The sequence below is a fragment of the Geotrypetes seraphini genome, chromosome 5, assembly GCF_902459505.1.
Source record: "Geotrypetes seraphini chromosome 5, aGeoSer1.1, whole genome shotgun sequence".
In the NCBI taxonomy this organism is placed as follows: Eukaryota; Metazoa; Chordata; class Amphibia; order Gymnophiona; family Dermophiidae; genus Geotrypetes; species Geotrypetes seraphini.
Window position 1 is genome coordinate 110,870,582 of NC_047088.1, and position 21,529 is coordinate 110,892,110.

General features: G+C 44.7%; 1 protein-coding gene across 1 annotated transcript in view; it reads right to left on the reverse strand.

The window, feature by feature from the left end:
• Window positions 1–2,446: 2,446 nt before the first annotated feature.
• MMP25 (matrix metallopeptidase 25) overlaps window positions 2,447–21,529 on the reverse strand; it is a 140,218-nt gene continuing 121,135 nt past the window's right edge. The window contains exon 10 of the mRNA XM_033946513.1: window positions 2,447–2,839. Within this exon, the coding sequence (XP_033802404.1) occupies window positions 2,568–2,839 (272 nt within the window). The 3' untranslated portion in view covers window positions 2,447–2,567. The remainder of the gene's footprint in view (window positions 2,840–21,529) is intronic.

Sequence of the window (21,529 nt, forward strand, 5' to 3'; positions counted from 1 at the left end):
CACGTGCCATCTGCAGAAGGAATCCAGTTCGGTGCTCTGTGTCTTGTCTGTACTTCACTGAGCTGCTTAGCTCCACCTACAGTGAGTACCCAAATACGAAAGGCAACCAAATCAACGTGAAGTAGAAATACCCATAACAATCAAGGTCATAAATAACTTCTGCTCAAAGGAGTAACATGAAAATATCAGCTGCAAACAGCCGGCAAAACTTCAAGGGAGCACAGAAACAACTCCCTCCTAAAAGAGGAACATAGATACAGTATATTCTCCAGCCCCCAAGGGCTGACTGTTATCCAAGGTACAACTTGGACATGCATGGAACAAACTGAGATAATAGCCAGGGACAGGGGGGAGTATAGAATGTCTCACCTATCTACTGGAAAAGAGCTTACCAAGTTAAATACATAATCTCTTTTTCCAATGCAATAGATGAGACATTCTAGACCAGGGATGCCCACACTTTTTTGGCTTGTGAGCTACTTTTAAAATGATCTACCAACAATAAAATTTTAAAAAACACAAAGCACACGGTACGCAGAGAAAATATGCAATGTCACCTCAGTAACAACTATACAAAAACAGACAAATATACCCCCTCCCCTCCCCTTTTGTTAAACCGAGATGGCATTTTTTAGCTCAGGGAGCTGCGCTGAATGTGCCTCACAGCTCCCGACGCTCATAGGCTCCCTGTGCTAAAAAAACACTATCGCGATTTTAGAAAAAGGGAGCCATAGTACAAAATATAGACAGCAGATATAAATTCTCAAAACGGACACATTTTGATCACTAAATTGAAAATAAAATCATTTTTCCTACCTTTTTGTCTGGTGATTTCATGAGCCTCTGGTTGCACTTCCTTCTGTAAATCCAATATTTCTGCCCCTTCCCCTTTTCTTTCTGTCTTTCTTTCTCCCCCTGCCCCACCCCCCAAGCCATCGCGCCGATTTCTCCACTTCCATGATTTTTTTCTCCCTGACCCCCCCCCTCCAATCCACCACACTGATTTCTCCCTGCTTCCCTGAGCCAGGCCTGGCGTGTACAAGCGCCGGACCCACAAGCCTCCCTCCCCCCATGTCAATTCTGATGTCATAGAGGAAGTTCCAGGCCAGCCAGGCAGCTAATAATCCAAGATAGCCACTGTTGTGAAATTCGTGCCAAAATTGTGATATTTTCCACACTTCGAAAAGTTTTTAAAAAGTGATGATTTTAGGATTCTTCAGATGAGGGAACACAGGGCAGACATGCAGAAACCTTGAAACTCCTCTTTTCAGACCTCCCCTGATCCATCTCACAGGCTGTAACAGCCTATACCCACTGTGCCCTGTTTGTGGATTTGTGCTGCAGACTGCTTCAGCTCCCTTACAGTAGCTGGATTAGAAAATCACTGCTTATGCTGGGAATGGCTCTGGAAAGCTGATCTTTGGGCTACCAGTCAGATTCCATGCCCGATTGCACCTCCACCCCTGCAGATTAACAGATGCACACCAGAACAGGTGGAGGTGAGAAAATGCAGGCAGCATCCTACGAGACACCGCTGAGCCTCCTAAGAGCACCTAACAGCCTGTGTTCGACCACTGCTTAACAGTAGGTGAGACTACTTCAGGGCCGGCCCACAGAAACTAAGCAGGCTGCCTAACAGGTATCCAATGGAATTGACCTGTCAGCTATAGACAGAAGTCTGTGTGTTCTCAATGCAGGCAAAGCGAAAGAAATGCACCGCGTGTAAGAATCATAAGGAAAAAAAGAACAAACTAAAGGTGGAGCTAAGCAGCTCAGTGAAGTACAGAAGATGCACAGAGAAAAATTTGGATTCCTTCTGAATAAGGCACGCAGCCATGGAGAAACTACCCACTGATTTAGAATTTCTCACCTATTGCACTGGAAATACAATTTCAAAAAAGAAAAAATGGCAGAAAATGTGCATAACAAAATAACCCCCCCTCCCCCCCCCCCTTTACTTAGCTGCGGTAGAGGTTTCTACTGAGGCCCGGAGCACTAAATGCTCTGACACTGTTCCAACATTCATAGAATTCCTATGAGCTTCAGAGCATTTTGCGCTCCAGGCCACGGTAGAAACTTCTACTGCGGCTTAGTAAAAGAGGGCCTATGTTTTTTAATCTTTCTACATCCTAATTTTTACATACTAGCTCAACTTTACTTCATTTCCATGGCTTTCAATAAAATCCAAACAACTAACAAAACAAGGAGAACTTCATGTGTAAAAGGTGGTGAAAGCACAAACCGGGGACAAGCCCCTGTAAGTGTTCCAATACTCTATCATCGCATCACCTTTGTTGGTAGAAAAAATTCTTTAAAAGACTTGTGAAGCGATGATAGAGCATTGAAACACTTACAGGGGCTTGTCCCCGGTTTGTGCTTTCACCACCTTTTTCAATATTCTGAGCACCTCTATGGTTGAAAGTTCTTTAACACATGAAGTTCTCCTTGTTTTGTTAGTTGTTTGGTTCTACCTTTTGGGGGGACGGTGTTATATATATATTTTGACTCAGTAGTTTTTTTGATTGGGATTTCAATAAAATCCTGCATATTTATACACCTTATTATTGTTAGCAGAGAATGGGAAATAGCATAATCCAGCACACTGCAAATGTGAATACATACAAAAAGCTGACATTTGGCAACGCAACAGCACTGTTGTGTTTTGCACATATGCAGTCTGACTTGTCCTTGAATTTGGACCGCTGGGTTGGCAAGGCCTCAGTAGTCATGTCACAATACATCCAATCATGAGCCACAGAACGAGGAAACCCGATGTCTGATTCCACTTTACCACCTGTGAATTTCCAGTACTTGGTGCCTTTGAAAAAATAAGTGTTACCTAGAGGGGAAAAAAATAGTAAATATAGAAAAATTAGTGATATGTTATGCAATTGGATAGTAATCAATAAGACAAATTAAGGCAAAAAAAAAAAACAGCTTTGTGAATGTAGTGTGCAATTTTAGTTAAATGGCAATCGGTAAACTTTTCATCATTTTTTTAACTTCAAGTAACTTAGAAAATAGCACACACATATAAAACTATTACAGTAAGGGTAGAGAGTTTACTGGGTAGATGTCACAACAGGATCTGATTATGATATTGTTGGGACAGAATCAGGAGAAGTGGATGGTTTTGGATCTACAGTAGATGATGCTGTACTGGCAAACTTGTGTGCATGATATGTTCTCAGTAATGGCTCCACAGTTATGGAATACCTTGCCTCAACATATAAGAGGAAAATGATTTGAGTCATTTTAAAAGTAACTTAAAGAATTTTCTTTTTAAAGATACTTTTAATCTTTAATTATGTTCAAAGTTTACTTTAGCTCTTCTTCAGTTTTTCACTCTCCCCTCCCTAATTTTTTTTCTATTTATGGTTCTCCTCTGTATTCTAAAAAATTTAATTGTAGTTCTGCCCTTTTTTACCTTGTATACCAATCAATCCATAAGTCCGTCGGTCTAACCCACTATTTTAAAATTTAAATGGAATATTTAATGACAAGTCTATATTTTTTTATTAAAATTGTATCTTGCTTAGTAAATTTAAATACGCGATTCATCAAACCAAAATAAAACTTGAAACAAGGAAGGGATGGGAAAATGAGTTCCCGCGGGGATGGGGAAATATTTGTCCCCATGTCATTCTCTACCTCCCTCTAGGCGGGTCTGGCCTTCAATGGACCCCCCTCACCTGTAGAGCTGGTATCTCTTATAGACGGCTCTCCCAGCAGCGGCAACCGGTCAGCAGAAACAGCAGTGTAAACAAGTTGCTTGCAGCCAGTCCTGGCAGGACCTTTACCACGTTGCAAGTGAAGTGGCAGAGGAAAGGTCCTGTTGGAGTTGGAGGGAAGGGGGGTTGTTGGGTCAGGAGCGTGGTAGAGGTCTGTATGGGAACGGGGATCGCGGGAATCTTGCGGGGATACCTCTAGGTCAGTGGTCTCAAACTCAAACCCTTTGCGGGGCCACATTTTGGATTTGTAGGTATTTGGAGGGCTGCAGAAAAAATAGTTAATGTCTTATTAAAGAAATAACAATTTTGCACGAGGTAAAACTCTTTATAGTTTATAAAACTTTCCTTTAACAGTTAAAAGGAAAGATATATAAACTATAAAGAGTTTTACCTCATGCAAAATTGTCATTTCTTTAATAAGACATTAACTCTTTTTTCTGCAGCCCTCCAAGTACTCTATTTTTTTCTGCAGCACTCACATTTAAAGTTCAATATCTTTTCTTTCTCAAAACTGGCAAATTTCAATCACTAAATTGAAAATAAAATCATTTTCCTACCTTTCTTTGGTAATTTCATCAGTCTCTGGTTGCACTTTATTCTTCTGACTGTGCATCCAATACTTCTTCCCTTCTTTCAGCCTCCTGTATGCTTCCTCTCCTCCAGACCTCATTCCCTCCCACAACTTTTTCTTTCTTTCTCTGTCTGTCTTTCTCTGATTCCGTTCCCCATTTTTTGCTTTTTTTCTGGCTCCCTGTCCCCACCCCACCTTCTTTCTTTCTTTCTTCCTTCCTTCCTGCCCTCCCCCATGCCACCGCCGCCGCGGAATAGGCCGCTGCCGCTATCGGGAACAGGTGGAGATCTCCCTGCTTCTCTTCTGCATCGGGCCGACCAACTCTCGCGGCCCAACGTCAATTCTAACGTTGGAAAGGACGTTCCGGGCAGCCAGGCAGTGATTGGCTAGCCAGAACATCCTCTCGACGTCAGAATTGACGTCGGGCCGTGAGAGTTGGTCGGCCCCGCAGGGAAGAGAAGCAGGGAGATCAAAGAACACGGTGCCTGCCTGATCCCGATGGCAGCAGTGAGAAGGGAAGGGAAGCAGGTTCGGCACCACTACTCTAAACGAGCCGCGAGCCGCACTCTAGGGAGAACAGTGGACCGCCCCCCCCTTGGTACGCCACTGGAGCAGCAGCGTGTCTGGCCAGCTCGTTCATTCAAAGCCGCGGGTGGCAGCTCCTGGCGAGATCCGTGCCCGCGTCTGAAGCCTCTCTGATGTTGTGACATCAGAAAGGCTTCCGATGCAGGAGTGGATAGCGCAAGGAACTGCCAACCCGCGGCTTTGAACGAACGAGCCGGCTGTTGCTCCAAAAGGAAGAGAATGATGCCTCCAGACCGCGGGCCGCAAATAAAACCTGGAGAGCCACATGCGGCCCGTGGGCCGCGTGATTGAGACCACTGCCCTAGGCCAACGGGACTCCCACGGGGACCCCTCCAAGGCTGACAAGACTCCCACGGGGATGGACCCGGGGTTCCTATCCCGAGGCCTACATAATTTCCAGTCTGGGTCCGGCGCCGAGCTGAGCTCCCGAGTCCCGACAAATCAGCAGCAACGTAGGCAGTAAGTTCAGCACTTAGGCACACAGACTCTGTGTGCCTATGTGCTGAGCTCCATACCTATATGACAGAGACTGTTGCTGTTGATTCGTGGGGAGATGTCACGTGCAGGCTAGAGTGGGCAGACAGAGTCCTCCTCATCCCCCCCCCCCTCAGGACAAACCTAAAATGAGCTAAGTTAACTTCGCCGGTCACATGCAGCGTTCAGGGTGGGTCTGCTGCACGAGCCGCAATCTGTGGCTTACAGCTGAGCGGGGATCGGTGAACGCTGAGGGCTCCTGAGCCAAAGCTTTTCTCCAGTCTTCATATGTGCCAGGCCTATGTTAATAGCACTATATATGCCCACCTGCAGGGATTGAGTTGGGAGGGTGTGTTAGACCGAGGACAGCAACCTAATAGTGCAGCCTCCCCTCTCCTGCCTGCTGCCCCAGTGTTTTGGCACCCTGGCAGCATCTCTCAGCCAGTTTATAAATTGGGTTTTATCAAGTTGCTCAGCACATCAGAAGATAAATGTAAGCGTATGCCAATTAAGAGACTCCATAGTGTCCTGAGTGTGCTGGCGAGAGCTTGGTTGTCCCAACCATGTGCAAATCTGGTTTATGTCGAGCTGAGGGGGGGGTCAGCTGGGGGGAGCAAGAACATGGAGGGAGTTTGAGATTATAAAACAGCCGTGACAGGAAATGTGAGGGCTCCCCCCTCCCCCTCCAATTGAAATAAGTTGTTTAGAATCAAGGTTCATTCTTAGGGAGATGTTGGCTGAAAATTCCCCTACTTTGACTATGGTTGCATGGGAAGAGTGGATGCTGTTACTGTGCTGTTATTGGAAACTCATGCAGGCGTCACACTGATACCCATAAAGCATAGATACAACTCAGACAGCTGAAGAGGAGGGAAAGGGAATAGGGACTTGTGTACCGCCTTTTTGTGGCTTTGGCATTTCAAAGCTGACATTCAAAGCGGTGGGCACTGGAGGATTAAGTGACATGCCCAGGGTCACAAGGAACAGCACCGGGATCTGATCTCACAACCTCTGGGTGCAGAATACTGCTACCCGATTCACGATTCGAATCAGTTCATCAATTCACTTCAGGTGAATCGATTCGATTTAAAATAAAAAAAAATTGGCTTCCTGATTCGGCTGACCCTCGCCCCCTGAAGGCCACTGCCGCACCTGATTTAGAAGGTGAGGGGGGAGGGTCAGTCGCAAAGTATTGCTGTCCAGTTCCCCCCCCCCCCCGGCGTCCGGATCACCCCCAGCATCCGGTTCCCTACCCTGTCGTCTGGCTTCCCCGCACCGTTTACCTTTGAAAAGCAGCCTGCCCAGAAGATCGCAGTGTTAGCGATGTTTGCAAACAGCTTCAGAGCTGTTTCTTCCGCCGCGATCCTGCCTCTGATGTCAGAGGAGGGGCGGGACCGCAGCAGAGGAAACAGCTCCAAAGCTGTTTGCAAACATCGCTAACACCGCGATCTTCTGTTTAGGCTGCTCTTCAAAGGTAAACGGAGCGGGAAGGCCAGGGGGGAAGCCGGACACCAGTGGGAGGCCAGGGGGAACTCGCAGGCCTTCCAGGGAGGGGAGGGGAGGGGGTAAAGGCCTTCAGGGGGGGATGTAGGGGTGTTTCCGTATTTGCACCTGAAGATTAGGCCTCTATGACCTCATCAAAGCCTGAACCATTGTCTGCAAGAAATCTTTCTGAACCATTGTCTGCAAGAAACTTTCCAGCATGAATTTTGCAAGAAGAAAGAAGTACACAGCTTTGCTGTTTCTACCTGATGCATTATGGTTATGTACCAGAAAGTTATTCTACTCAAGGACATCCATCTGTGCCTTTATAATGGGACTGTGTAATTCTGGGGGAAGTTATCCTGTTCTTATCTGTCTAACGGCCCTGGGTCTACCAGCCTATATGATACTTTACACAGAAAGGCTATTCATCCAAGTTCTGTTTCTGGATTGGTCCGAGGAAGTCATCTGATGAGATCCAAGTGAGAAGGTGCTAATTAGTCTATGTTGGGATGAGAGGAAGCTCACATCTTACCACAGGTGTTCTGCACGTGACCTTTTCTTTTAATAAGACCTGTGAAGATACCTCGGGTGACTCTCTGCCTCAGAGAGAGTGATTCGGACTCTAATACAGTTCTGAATTCAGCACTAAAAGGAACTTGTCTGCTGATGAATTATAGCCTTACCCAGGACTGACTAACACGTGTGCCTGTTACAAGGAATTTCTTGCATCTCCCGAAACCAACAAGAAAGTTTTCCATTTCACCTAATTTGTGCCGGAGGCCAGATCAAGGGTGAGCATATGGAATTTACTGTCTTATCAGCTTGGGGTTAGATAAGGATCCAATTGTGATATGGGACAAGGTTTGTAAAGTTACCTTGGTGATACGGTAATCATTTGCTAATCAGGGACTTTATATTATTATAAGGAATTGTGTAGTGTGTGTGTAACAAGTTAGTTGCTAACAAGTGTATTGTGATAATTATGTACTGAGTTTCATTTGTGTAATCAGATATTTTGTGAACAATGTTTAGATATTACAACTGGCTTGTGAATTATATTTCTCTATTTTCATAATAAAAATATTTCTCATTAGCCTGGGTTTTGTGTCGTATAAATAGACCAAGAAATTTGAACCTAGATCAGCGTTTATGGTTTTCCCTAGACAGCATTATCAGAGACGTAATTTGTTATGTAACTGATTAGTATCTACCATAAATCTTCCTACAGTTTGGGGGCTCGTCCGGGATTTCGAGGTTTCTATTTTATGACCGTAGCCATTTCTGATGACCATGAGACTCAACTTTCATGGCATGCTGATCTAGTTCGCTTATTGCATGCTGAGGTAGAAGACTCTAATCAGGCTTATTGTGCTGTGTTACAGCGTCTCCTGCAGGCTAGAATTATACCTACAGGAGAACACTATTCAGAGTTCATCTGTGCGTTGTTTGCTTTCAAGACTTCTGTCTCCACTCGTTTATCTCAACAACGTTAACTTCAGAGTGACCTGTATGAGCAATTAGATGCTTGTAAAAAAGCATTGCAGGCAGGAAGTACTTCTTCACGGAACGAGTGATAGAGCATTGGAACAAGCTTCCAGTACAGGTGATCGAGGCCCGCAGTCTCCCAGACTTCAAGAATAAATGGGATACCTATGTGGGATCACTGCGAGAGTCATACCAATGAATAGGGTCGCTAGGATATAGACTTAATAGAGCAGGTCAGTAGAGTTAAGGGGGCCAGTAGACTTAAAAGGGGGTCAATGGTATGGGCAGACTTGATGGGCTGTAGCCCTTATCTTCCGTCATCTTTCTATGTTTCTATGAACAGGCTCGTAATGACTCTTGAACTTTTGGCCTCTACTTGTCAAGCTCAGCATTCCGATTTTGATCAGGTGATGTCTGCTTTACAGCTACGGTGCTCTGAGTTACAGGCTGACCTCGAAATTCATAAAACTCTGTTAAATGAAAGACCGGTGCATGTCTCTTGTACTAAGTGCTCGTCTTTAGTGTCTCAGCTTAACAATGTACGGGCTCAAAAGGCAGTTGTCCAGACAGCTCATGACGAGGCTGTTAAAAGCCATGCTGAGGTTTTGCTTAGGCTGCAGACCGAATTAGAGGACGTGACTGCTGCTTATGTCTGGGTGAAGATTTAGATTCGGCTGAGCGTTTATCTAATGATAAGGCTGCACGTGCCGACAGACAATTGTGTGCATTAAATGCTGATTTTATTGACTCTCAAAATAGACTTTCCGAGTGTGAGTCACATGTTCAACAGCTGACTGCATCTCTGTCTCGGGCAGATGCCGATAATCTGGCTCTGCGCCAGGATGTGCAAGCTATCTCCTCCCAAAGGACTGCGTTGGCTGCTGATGTCCAAGCTTTGCAAGACTCGGTTGCTGCTTTTTGTAGTGAGAAGGATATTCAGGCTACCCCTTCTCCCTCTCCCCCTCCCTCTCCTACACTCTCCCCTAAACCAGTACCTAGAACTGTCTCCCGTTCTTATCACAGCTCTGGGGGGGGGGGTAGGTACAGGGATTCGCAGGAGTGTTCTGATTCTACTGCAGAGGATTTGTTACCTAGTAACAAACCCTGCCCTGAGAAATTGGTGCCACTAGCTGACCGCCCAGTGCAGCAACCACGCCCTGTAAGGTCTATCTCAACTTCCTGTGATGTCACTGGACCTATTGATTCTAAACCACACCCAGTAAAGTCAGTTTACAGTGAGCCTAAACAACCACCAGATGGCGCCAAAGCACCAAACATTTCACAACATGCTCCACAGAGGTCACATCACAACACTGAAACTGTGAAGGATACTCAAAAACAAGGAGATGGTTATTTTGTACCACCCTATCACGCCCAGTTAATGAAGAGGTTTAAACAGATGATAGAACCCTTTAGAGAGGGAACTAAGCTAACTATTGAAGCACATCTGGCCTCAATACATGAGTTATATGAGACTTATGCAGTAACAGAGGCAAGTGACAAACTGCATTTACTCCGCTGGTCCTTTGCTTCCGAGTGTTCTGAGACATTGCGATCCATCATCATTGGCACTTGTGCTAGCGGTGGAACAACAACTCAAGAGACGTTATGGTACATACGCTGATTCCCTTGAGTCTTGCAAAGCCGCATTCCATTTGCGCTGTGGGCTCCAGGAAAATCCCCGTGAATTTGCTTTCCGTCTGAAACAACATTATTTTCCAGACAGGACTCCTTCGGAGGACGAACTGGAGTATGGAGAATTCCGATCTCTCTTTGAAAAAGCCTTGCCTGACTATATGAGTGTGATTGTGGCTGGTATGAAAAAGGCCTCTTACTCATCGATCCTGGCCATAGCCGAAGATTTCTATGATCATCAGGTCAGGGCTCCTGCAGGGCAACCTGCGAAACCGGTGCCCAAAGCACGATCTAAGGACCAAAAGCTCAGTGTATGCGCTGTTCAGACTTCACTCGCTTTGGAACCCAGTAGCTCTGTAGCTTCTACTCCAGGACCTGTTTCACCCCGTCCAGCGGACCTGCCTTCCTCTTCTGCTGCACCACCCAAAAGGGATGGACCCAAGACACAGAAGAGGAAACGGCCAAATAAGCCATGGAAGCATGATGATGATGACAGAAGCGTAATAATGGAACAATTGGCTCAGCTGCTAACTCGTATTTCCGCCCTGGAACTGACTTCCAAACAACTGGCAGTACCTGTCCCAGCTAGAAGGGAGCAGACCCCGAGGAGAAAGGATAACAATGTCGGTTACAAGCCCTCCGGCACTCGAATGGTCAAGTCTGTAGCAACTGACACCCAGGCTCCCTCAGTAGACGACCTGGATGACACACCCGAATTGTCAGAGGACGATAACGCATGACTAGTCCGAGAACCGATGTCTCCACCCATTATTGTATCTTCTATCCAAACAACATCTCCTGATGCTACACAAGACACTGATCCGGTACTCTCCAGTGAATTATCTGAGGACACAGAGTGGCTTCCTTCGTGGGATTCCATTAGGTCACACAAGTATTTCTTGGGTAGGCTAACGCCTATGGGTCAACGGTACACTCTACCTTTGCTTCTCCAAAAGGTCTTGTCCTGTCCCGGTTTACTTGATACAGCATCCGAAGTGACTTTGATCACTCAGGGACTATTCCAACGTTCGCAGACTACCCTGGGTACCCAGAATCCACTGTCGATTATTCCCTGTGATCTGTCTTTGGTTGCATATGGACATCAGAACATTGAGACAGTTGGTCAAACTTGGCTTACCTTGCAGTTAGGCAAAATGACTATCAAACACCCAGTGATTATTACCACTAGTCCAGGAGAGGAGTTTTTGATTGGAAACGATCTTTTGAAGAGATTGAGGCCTATTTTGGATTACGTCCAAGAAGTGGTCTGGGCCCAGGTGACGCGTCCCCTTCCTTTTGGGAAGGTACCGACTACACGCCTGCCCCAGGTTGCCAGTACTGTGGAGCGAAACGATACTTCAATTCGAATCAATTTCCTGCGTTCAGCGGATCCACACATCTTGGAGCTACGGTACGCCAATGTTCCAGAGGGGGGTCCCACAGACCGCGAGATTGTCAGCGTTCCAAAGGAACAAATATCTGACATTGTTCTCCAGGCTGACCATTTGGAGATTGTTCTGAAGTCTACGTTCCCCGTGCCGGACCCACCTCAAGAGACTGTCCAAGACCCCACCTCATCTGTTTCCAGTTCTCTGACTTCCCATCCTCGTCTACTGGCTGTACTTCACCAGGATGATACTGACTTGTTTGTTGATGTCCACCTGCATGGTTCTGTCCCAGTTTCAGCTCAACTGCTACTCCAGAGTGACATCTCCATGATTAGCGAATCCTTTTACTGTCAACTTCAGCGAACCATGCCCGTTCCGTTTGTTAGGCGCCACTCTACTCACCTACCTATACCAGGTCAGGGTGTCAAGTCTCTTGTTGGGGTTTGTAGCCTTCCGCTGACCCTGGGTTCTAAGATTTTCACTCATCACTTTTCTGTGGTGAAAGGCCTACACACATCCTTGTGTTTGGGATCAGATTGTCTTGTTCGTCTAGGAGTCTACGTTGATTTGGTGAACTGTGTGCTTTGGAGCAGATTGCAAGGCACCCCGGTAGAAGATGTGGACCTGATGGATGGTCTGAAGGCTGGACAACCTCTTCCTCAAGTTTGTGAAGTGGTCTGTGCTGAAGACGTCACGATTCCTGGTCTTGTGCAGGATTTTGCTCTGCCTCTTCGTTTGGCCCATGGTCAACGCATGCTCAATGATATTGGCTTTTTCAACCCGAATTCCTCTTTTCTCGAGCATGGTCTTTCACTAGGTGCTTTATCCTGTCTTGAAGTACCTACCTCTTCTTTCCATGTGTTGATTGTCAATGCTCAACCTACGGAATTCCTTCTCTCCGCTGGAGAACCTTTGGGTTTTCTGGTGGGAGAATCTTTTATTGATGTTGAGGTAACCTTGCCTATCATTGGCAGCTTGTCTTTCATTGTCGACCCCTGCCAGGGGGGGACATACCAGACCGTATTCTTACCTCACCTAAAGGACTCATTTCACTGGACTTCCTCTGGCCATATGATACATCGACATCCCATGTAACAGTGGAGAATGATTGTTTGATTTTATCCAGGAAGTTAGCTCTGTCTGACCAATCCAAAGCGGTGAATGCCATTGAATCTTCATCTTTGCAAGAACAGATTGAAGACCAAGTGGAAATCTCCTCCAACCAACCTTTTTCTGAGTTTGATGCCATGGTAAAGGAACAAGTGGACCTAGCTGATGCGTGCTCTTCTGATGAAGAAAAGGCTCAGTTAGCACAGTTGTTGTACAAGTATCGAGACCTGTTTGCAGTGGATTCTTATGACACTGGCCTGACCGATCTACATGTGACCAAGATTCCTACGGATCCCCAGAGTAAGCCCGTCTTCGTGCATCAGTATAAGATTCCTTTGGCCTCATATGAGTCCATGCAAGATACTTGATACCCTGGAAACTAGGGGTATCATTAGGCCTTGTAACAGTACATACAACTCGCCCTTGTGGCCAATCCTGAAGAAGAATAACAGTTGGAGAATTGCCTTGGACTACCGACAGCTAAACAAGCGGGTACCCTTGTCTAGGTGGCCTATGGCCCATCTTGACCAGAACTTGACTACCATCAAAGGAGCTAAGTATTTCACTAGCTTGGATTTAGCGTCTGGATTTTGGACAGTTCCTGTACATCCACCGGGAAGAAACAGTACACGTGGAATAGATCACCTTTTGGTTTTCTGAACTCTCCAGCTGAGTTCAACATATTTCTCCTTAAAGCCCTTCCAGATGCGGAAGCTCGAGGAACTCTAGTCTATGTGGATGACATCCTGATCAAGAGTCCCACCTTTCAGAAACACCTGGAAGAGGTAGAACATGTGTTCCAACAATTGCAGAATGCAGGAGCTAAATTGACCCTTGCCAAAGGTCAATGGTGCCGAACATCTCTGAATTACTTAGGGTATGAAATTTTCTCTGAAGGTCTTCGACCACAGAAGAAAAGGATACAGGCCCTACAACAGTGGAGGAGACCTAACAATCTGACAGAACTTCGTTCATTTTTGGAGATATGCAACTATTCTCGACAGTTCATAGATCAGTATGCAGAGATCTCTAGACCTTTGGTCGCCTTATTGAAGAAGGATGTACCTTGGATGTGGGGTCCTGAACAGGAAGATGCTATGCAAGAGATGAAAGAGCAGCTTAGTCGCTTTCCTTGCCTGGCCTACCCCGAGAGTGGTCGGGAATTCTTCATCGACCTAGGATTCTCCAAACACTCTATGAGTGCCGTCCTGTACCAGAAATACGACTCTGACAAGCGTGTGGTGGCCTATGCAAGCAAAGGCTTCATTGATGTAGAAAAGAAGTATTCTGACTGTGAGAAAGCTCTACTGTCAACTGTTTGGGTTCTTCAACATTTTCGGAGTTACATCCAAGGAGAAAAACTCATTGTAGAGACTTGTCATCAACCCATTAGTTTCTTGGGTAGTGACAAGATCAAGACTGGTCATGTCTCCAATAGCCGAATAGTCTCATGGACTTTGGCTCTCCAAGGATAGCCTTTACAGGTAAAGTATGCCCTGAAACATCGTAACACAGTAGCCCAAGGGATAGCAGAATTGTATGATTGTACAGAACAAGATTCTCTTACAGGTATACCGGAACCTGATGTTCCACCAGAAGAGGAGGAACCCCATCGTCATCATCTTTATGATGAACAGCTCTGTGCCAATATACCTCAAGTTTACGTGGATGGCTGTGCCTTCCACCAGGCCTCGGCCCATGATCTGGTCGCAGGAGTAGGTGTAGTGTGGAATGTCGACACACCTATGGAAACCTTGAAGTATAGATTGGGTGCTAAAACCAACCAATATGCAGAGATTGTAGCAGCCCTGGTCGCTGTACAGTCTGCGGTACAGAAGGGGATCCCAGAACTGATTATCTGTACAGATTCTGATTATGTGCGTCAGAACTTTGTGTCTCACTTACTGAAGAAGGATGCCCGTTCAAGCTGGACTTCAGTTTTGACTGTTTTGATTTTATTTTCAATTCTTTTTAGTTTATGATATATTTTTTAATCTCACTTATTGTTTTACCACTTATTTTGTTTTATTTTATCATTCAAATTTCATTTAAATTTCCCCAGAATTATATTGCTTCAACGGTTCTCCCTCTGCATCTATTCTTATCTCCCCTCTTTTTTCAACCTTTCAAAGTCCTTTAGATCATTGTAGTCTTATTAGAATGTTTATTTTCTTATTTTTCTCATCTATTCTCTATTTTATTTCTTCATTACTCTACTAATTGTCATTTTTCCAGGTACTTTAGTTAGATTGTGAGCCTTTGGGACAGTAAGGGAATTTCTAAGTACCTATTTTACTTATAATTTTAATGCACCCTATTGTCTATTTTTCTGTAAACCGCTTAGAATCCTAACGGAGTTTAGCAGTATATAAGAAATAAATTACATTACATTACATTACTTACCCGTGTGGAAAAAGAAGGACATGTTAAATTCCAAAGGAAAGCCTGTCCATCATGGTGACTTGATTCTAGTCTTAGATCAATTGGTACGAGACAATGACATGACCATCTATTGGAAGAAAGTGAAAGGTCACGCCAAGGTTAATAGTCATGATAAGATCGGAAATGACCTTGCGGATCAACTGGCCAAAGAAGGTGCTTTGTCAGGTGAACTATGGCAATGCCCTGAAGAGTTGTTCTCGATGGTACATGCTATTACTCGACGCCAAGCAAAACAGGTAGCTGAAACACCTGTAGTGCAGTGGGGTAATGATGTCCCTTCCTTTGATCTTGTAACCGCTCAGAAGACAGATCTTATCCTGGGAAAGTTCTATAACTTCATACAGAATCCACAGGATCATCCATTGTCTGAAGACGACCAGAAGGATGAAGAACTGAGGATACTCTACACCTCCAGAGAGAAATTCTCGATTCACCAGGACCTGCTCACTCGGACGAGTAAGTATGGTATCGTGCAGTGGGTGGTACCCCATGCATATCGAGGAATCATGTTGCAACATGCCCATGATGAACCTTGTGCTGGACATAGAGGTGAAGAAGTTACATATGAGACACTGAAGCAAGTGGCCTACTGGCCTCATATGCGGCAAGATGTGTAGTTATATACGAGAGGTTGCTTGACTTGTTGTCAATTTCAACCCTCTACACCAATTCACCGAGCACCCTTGAGAAAGAAGGGTTTGGTCATGCCCTGGTCCGACATCCAGATTGACTAGATTGGCCCAGTGGTCCGTTCCTCCCGAGATAATAAGTATATGCTGACTGTCACCTGTTTGTTTACCAAGTGGATTGAGTGCTTGCCTGCACCCAATTGTACGGCAGAGACTACCGCTACCTTGTTACTGAATCATGTGTTCAGTAGGTGGGGTTTGCCCACGCGAGAGACCAAGGATCACATTTCACTGCGGATGTGATGCGACACATGTGGAAGATGCTCGGAGTGAAAAGTAAATTGCACATAGCTTACCACCCTCAATCATCGGGACAAGTGGAAAGAGCGAATCGTACCATCATCACCATCCTGAAGAAGTACGTGTCTACCTCTGGTAAGGATTGGGACATGAAGTTACCTTTGGTACTGATGGCTATTCGTGCCACACCTCACCGGTCTACGGGGGTGACGCCTTTTGAAATGATGACAGGTAGAGAAATGACATTACCGATTCATTTGTTGTATAGAACTAATGATGTAAATCTTTCTAGTGCTGCTACTGCCCATGAATATGTCACCCATTTACGTCAACATTTACAGGGTGCATTTTCCTTTGCCCAGAAAAATCTGGAAACTGCTGCTAAAGGTAGAAAAGCCTATTATGATCATAGGACTACCACAAAGGAATACCAAATTGGCGACAAGGTATTCTATTACAATTTTGGCAAGACCAAAGAAAGTAAATTTTTGCCAAGCTGGCATGGTCCATTCCCTATAGTGGAAAAGGCTTCACCTGTAGCCTATCAAATTCGCACCAAGTCAAATTCTCCAGGTGCAGATGTCCTTAAATGGGTCCACATTAATCAACTGAGACCATGTCATCCCAGTAAATTTGCCCAGGATGAAACCATTGTTGTGATGAATGACATTAACCTAGCAACAGCCTAGGCTGTTCTCTCTTTTCTGTTTTTCAGGTGGCGAAGAGTTCTGCTGATGCTGTTCCTGATTGTCCTGCTGATTGGAGTTGTTACCAAAGTGATCGATCCTGGTCCGCAGTCCCGTATTGTCCTTCAAAATTCTCCTGGTTTCTTGTTCTTCCCGTTCCAGATCTTGCTCCAGAACATCTTCTTTCGATGTTTCTCTTTTCTATTTGGACTCTACTGAGACTGAGACTGAATTGGAAATCCTGGATGATTTCCGTGGCCATCCCATCAACTTTACCCTTGAAGTGGAACAATATCTGTTGTCAAAACCTTCCCATACTATTGAACTGAAAGTTGATAATGATAAGCTTCATGTTGCGGACTATTATGTTGGCTCCTCCAATGTACATGAAGTTGTTGATACCCGCAGTGTGGACCTTTTTATCACTGTTGTTATTCCAATTTTTGCCATCCTGTGGGTTCTCTTATTTGGGTTCTCTGTTTTTGCACTCTATGAGACCATCCGGATACGACGTCTTATTCGTCATAGACCATCACCTCTGGACTTAAGAATGCATGATTACATTGCAGCTATGAAGGAGTGATTTTGATAGCCGTATTTTTGATTTTGATCTTTCTGTCTTAACTTTTGCTTTGGCATACCTTTTGTGCCTCGCTATATAGTTATGATTTTTTATTTTATCATATATTGTCATTTATCAGTGATTTGGTTATCATTTATTTGGCTGGGTTCAAATATTTAGCCCTTGCCTTTATGATTATTATACATTGATTATTGATATCTTTGATTTATTGCTGATTTATATGGTATTGCTTATGTATATGCATTTTGTATCACCTTGGGTCTTGACGATCCTTTCCTACTTAGTTAGGTTGAAGGTGAAATAGACTCCATTGAAGTTATTTCTCCTTCAAGAGGGGGGACTGTAGGGGTGTTTCCGTATTTGTAATGTAATGTAATGTAATGTAATTTATTTCTTATATACCGCTACATCCGTTAGGTTCTAAGCGGTTTACAGAAAATATACATTAAGATTAGAAATAAGAAAGGTACTTGAAAAATTCCCTTACTGTCCCGAAGGCTCACAATCTAACTAAAGTACCTGGAGGGTAATAGAGAAGTGAAAAGTAGAGATAGAGGAAAAATTAAAAAATAAAAATAAACATTTTAATAAGACAGCATTGATCTAAATACTTTGGAAGGTAGAAGAGAGGAGAGAAAGGAATAGATGCAGAAGGTGGAACCGTTGAACAGTAGAATTCTGGAGAAATTTAAATGATATAAATAGAACAAAACAAAGACAAAAAGGCAAAACAATAGATAAGATTAAATATAAATCATAAGCTGGAAAGAAAAATAAAAATAAAACTTTGTCTTCAATCCACGGTTTCAGCGTCATTGATGAAGTGGAGCAAGTAAGTTTAAGAGGATCGATGATGTTTCCAGAAAAAGGGCTTCTTCAGGGAAGAGACTTGGCTGACAGTCCCTGGATGTCTATGTTTCCTCCCCTGCGATGGTCTCCTGTCCATGTATTTCTTCCCAGACACATTGCCCGTGTCCCAACCGCTCCAAGGAGGCCGTCCCAGATGAGGCCCACGGCGACCACAGGATCCTCCCTTCTGCGGGAAAGCCGCCCGGAGCCGACAGTCGGTGTGCGTTGGTGCCGCTGGAGCTGGGGCCGACAGGGGACCCCTGAAGATTAGGCCTCTATGACCTCATCAAAGCCTGAACCATTGTCTGTAAGAAATCTTTCTGAACCATTGTCTGCAAGAAACTTTCCAGCATGAATTTTGCAAGAAGAAAGAAGTACACAGCTTTGCTGTTTCTACCTGATGCATTATGGTTATGTACCAGAAAGTTATTCTACTCAAGGACATCCATCTGTGACTTCATAATGGGACTGTGTGATTCTGGGGGAAGTTATCCTGTTCTTATCTGTCTAACGGCCCTGGGTCTACCAGCCTATATGATACTTTACACAGAAAGGCTATTCATCCAAGTTCTGTTTCTGGATTGGTCCGAGGAAGTCATCTGATGAGATCCAAGTGAGAAGGTGCTAATTGATTGGTCTGTGTTGGGATGAGAGGAAGCTCACATCTTACCACAGGTGTTCTGCACGTGACCTTTTCTTTTAATAATTAGACCTGTGAAATTACCTCGGGTGACTCTCTGCCTCAGAGAGAGTGATTCGGACTCTAATACAGCTCTGAATTCAGCACTAAAAGGAACTTGTCTGCTGATGAATTTTAGCCTTACCCAGGACTGACTAACACGTGTGCCTGTTACAAGGAATTTCTTGCATCTCCTGAAGCCAACAAGAAAGTTTTCCATTTCACCTAATTTGTGCCGGAGGCCTGATCAAGGGTGAGCATACGGAATTTACTGTCTTATCAGCTTGGGGTTAGATAAGGATCCAATTGTGATATGGGACAAAGTTTGTAAAGTTACCTTGGTGATACGGTAATCATTTGCTAATCAAGGATTATTATTATTATAAGGAATTGTGTAGTGTGTGTGTAACAAGTAGTTTTACTTAGTTGCTAACAAGTGTATTGTGATAATTATGTACTGAGTTTCATTTGTGTAATCAGATATTTTGTGAACAATATTTAGATATTGCAGCTGGCTTGTGAATTATATTTTTCTATTTTCATAATAAAAATATTTCTCATTAGCCTGGGTTTTGTGTCGTATAAATAGACCAAGAAATTTGAACCTGGATCAGCGTTTATGGTTTTCCCTAGACAGCATTATCAGAGACGTAATTTGTTATGTAAATGATTAGTATCTACCATAAATCTTCCTACAGGGACAGGCCTTTAGGGGGAAACAGGCAGGCAGGCCTTCAAGGGGGGGGAGACAGGCAGGCCTTCAGGGGTGGGATGCAGGCCTTTAAGGGGGGGATAAGCCTTCAAGTGGGGGGAAAAGCCAAAGGGGGGAGACAGGCCTTCAAGGGGGTGACATGCCTTCAAGGGGGTGACAGGCCTTCAAGGGGGGGACAGGCCTTCAAGGAGAGGACAGGCATTCAAAGGGGGGAGACAGGCAGGCCTTCAGGGGTGGGATGCAGGCCTTTAAGGGGGAGATAAGCCTTCAAGGGGGGAGCCAGGCCTTCAAGTGGGGAGCCAGGCCTTCAAGGGGGGAGCCAGGCCTTTAAAGGGGGGGGGAGACAGGCCTTCAAGGGGGGGACAGGCCTTTAAGGGAGGGGGCCCTGGTGTAGAAGTACACGGAGGGAGGGAATGGGGCTTCAAAGAGATGTGCATATGCTGGACTTTGGGAGGGAAGAAATAATGGGTCTAAAAATAGAGGAGAAGAAGAGAGATGATGGACAATGGGATTTAGGGAGGGAAGGAACAGAAAGGGAGATAAGTTGGACACAAGGGATGGTGTGGAGGGGGGATAGAGATACTGGATAGGAGGGTAGTTGAGAAAAGAAAGGGAGATGGTGGACCCTGGGGTGGTTGGGAAGGAGGGAGAGATGCTGGATGAAAAGGTAGTTAAGAAAAGGTGGATCTGTGGAGGGAGATGAAAAAAAGGAAAGATGCCAGAGGACAGAGATGGCAGGTGGATGGTTAGTTTCAAGTTTCAAGTTTATTAGGATTTGATATACCGCTTATCAAGGTTATCTAAGTGGTTTTTACAATCAGGTTCTCAAGCATTTTCCCTATCTGTCCCGGTGGGCTCACAATCTATCTAACGTACCTGGGGCTATAGAGGACTGAGTGACTTGCCCAGGGTCACAAGGAGCAGCGCAGGGTTTGAACCCACAACCCCAGGGTGCTGAGGCTGTAGATCCAACCACTGCGCCACACACTCCTCCGAGTTAGCACGAAGAAAGAAGGAGACCCTGGCAAGCAAGTTATCAGAAGACAACCAAAGCCTGGGTCCGACAAGATTTGAATAATGACCAGACAACAAAAGGTAGGAAAAATAATTTATTTTCTGTTTTGTGATTACAATTTGTCAGATTTGAAATGACTGGTGTTAGACCGCAAACGTGAGCTAGGATTTAACAGAGAGATGAAGTCTTTTTTGTTTGTTGATTTTGTTTACACCACAGCGCCAGTGTGGTTAGGAGAAGGCAAAGGGCGTGAAGAGGATATAAAATAAACCCACCAGGATGTTTGAAAAAAACACCCAATTGGAAAGGAAAATCGAATCGAAAAACCAATTCAATAGGCTGAATCGAATCGAATCAAAATTTTTTTTCCTGAATCGGGCAGCAGCTCTACCAGTGAGCCACAGCCCTTCCATAGAGAACCAATGGACAGCAACAGAAGAATTTACAGAAGATGGGAAAGCAGAAAAAAAAACTGGGACCAACTTGATGGAAAAATAAGTTTCCAGACAACAAAGGTAAAAAACGGAATTTAAGGTTTAGTTTAGTTTATTGACTAAAATATGTTAGCTTTGGGAAATATATATAGAAGACATCTTTGTATTGTGTTCAAAAGAAAAGGCAATGCATTTCTGGTTTTATTTCTACAGTGTTGAAGTACTTACTGACCCTTGCTGTGGCTGGTGGGGATCCCCAAGCACCGCCAGCAGAGAACCTCCTCTAGAGATGGTCAGAACTCCCCTCCACCAAGCGCAGCAATCGCTGGCAACATCCATGAGCCACTGAGGTGCCAGCATCTGTGACTCGGATGCTACTGCTGCCTGCCAAGCTTGGCAAAAAGGACCCCTGGCCAACTGTAGAGGAAGTCCTCAGCTAACAGCTTGAGGGTCCTCATCAGCTGAGTATTTATATTTTATATTTATATTAGAGGCTCTGGTAGAGACCCATTTACAAAGTATGTATTCTTCTCGATTAATAGTTCCAAATTAATTAAAGTGTCTTTGCTTATTTGTAAATGGGTCTCTATCAGAGCCTTTAATTCAGTAATAAATGAAATAACTACTTCTGAAGTTTATATAGGGACGGGCGGGGACGGGTTTGACTCCTAGCGGGGATGGACGGGGACAGGTTTGATTATACTGGGTATGATTTTTTTTTTTTTTTTGCCAGTTG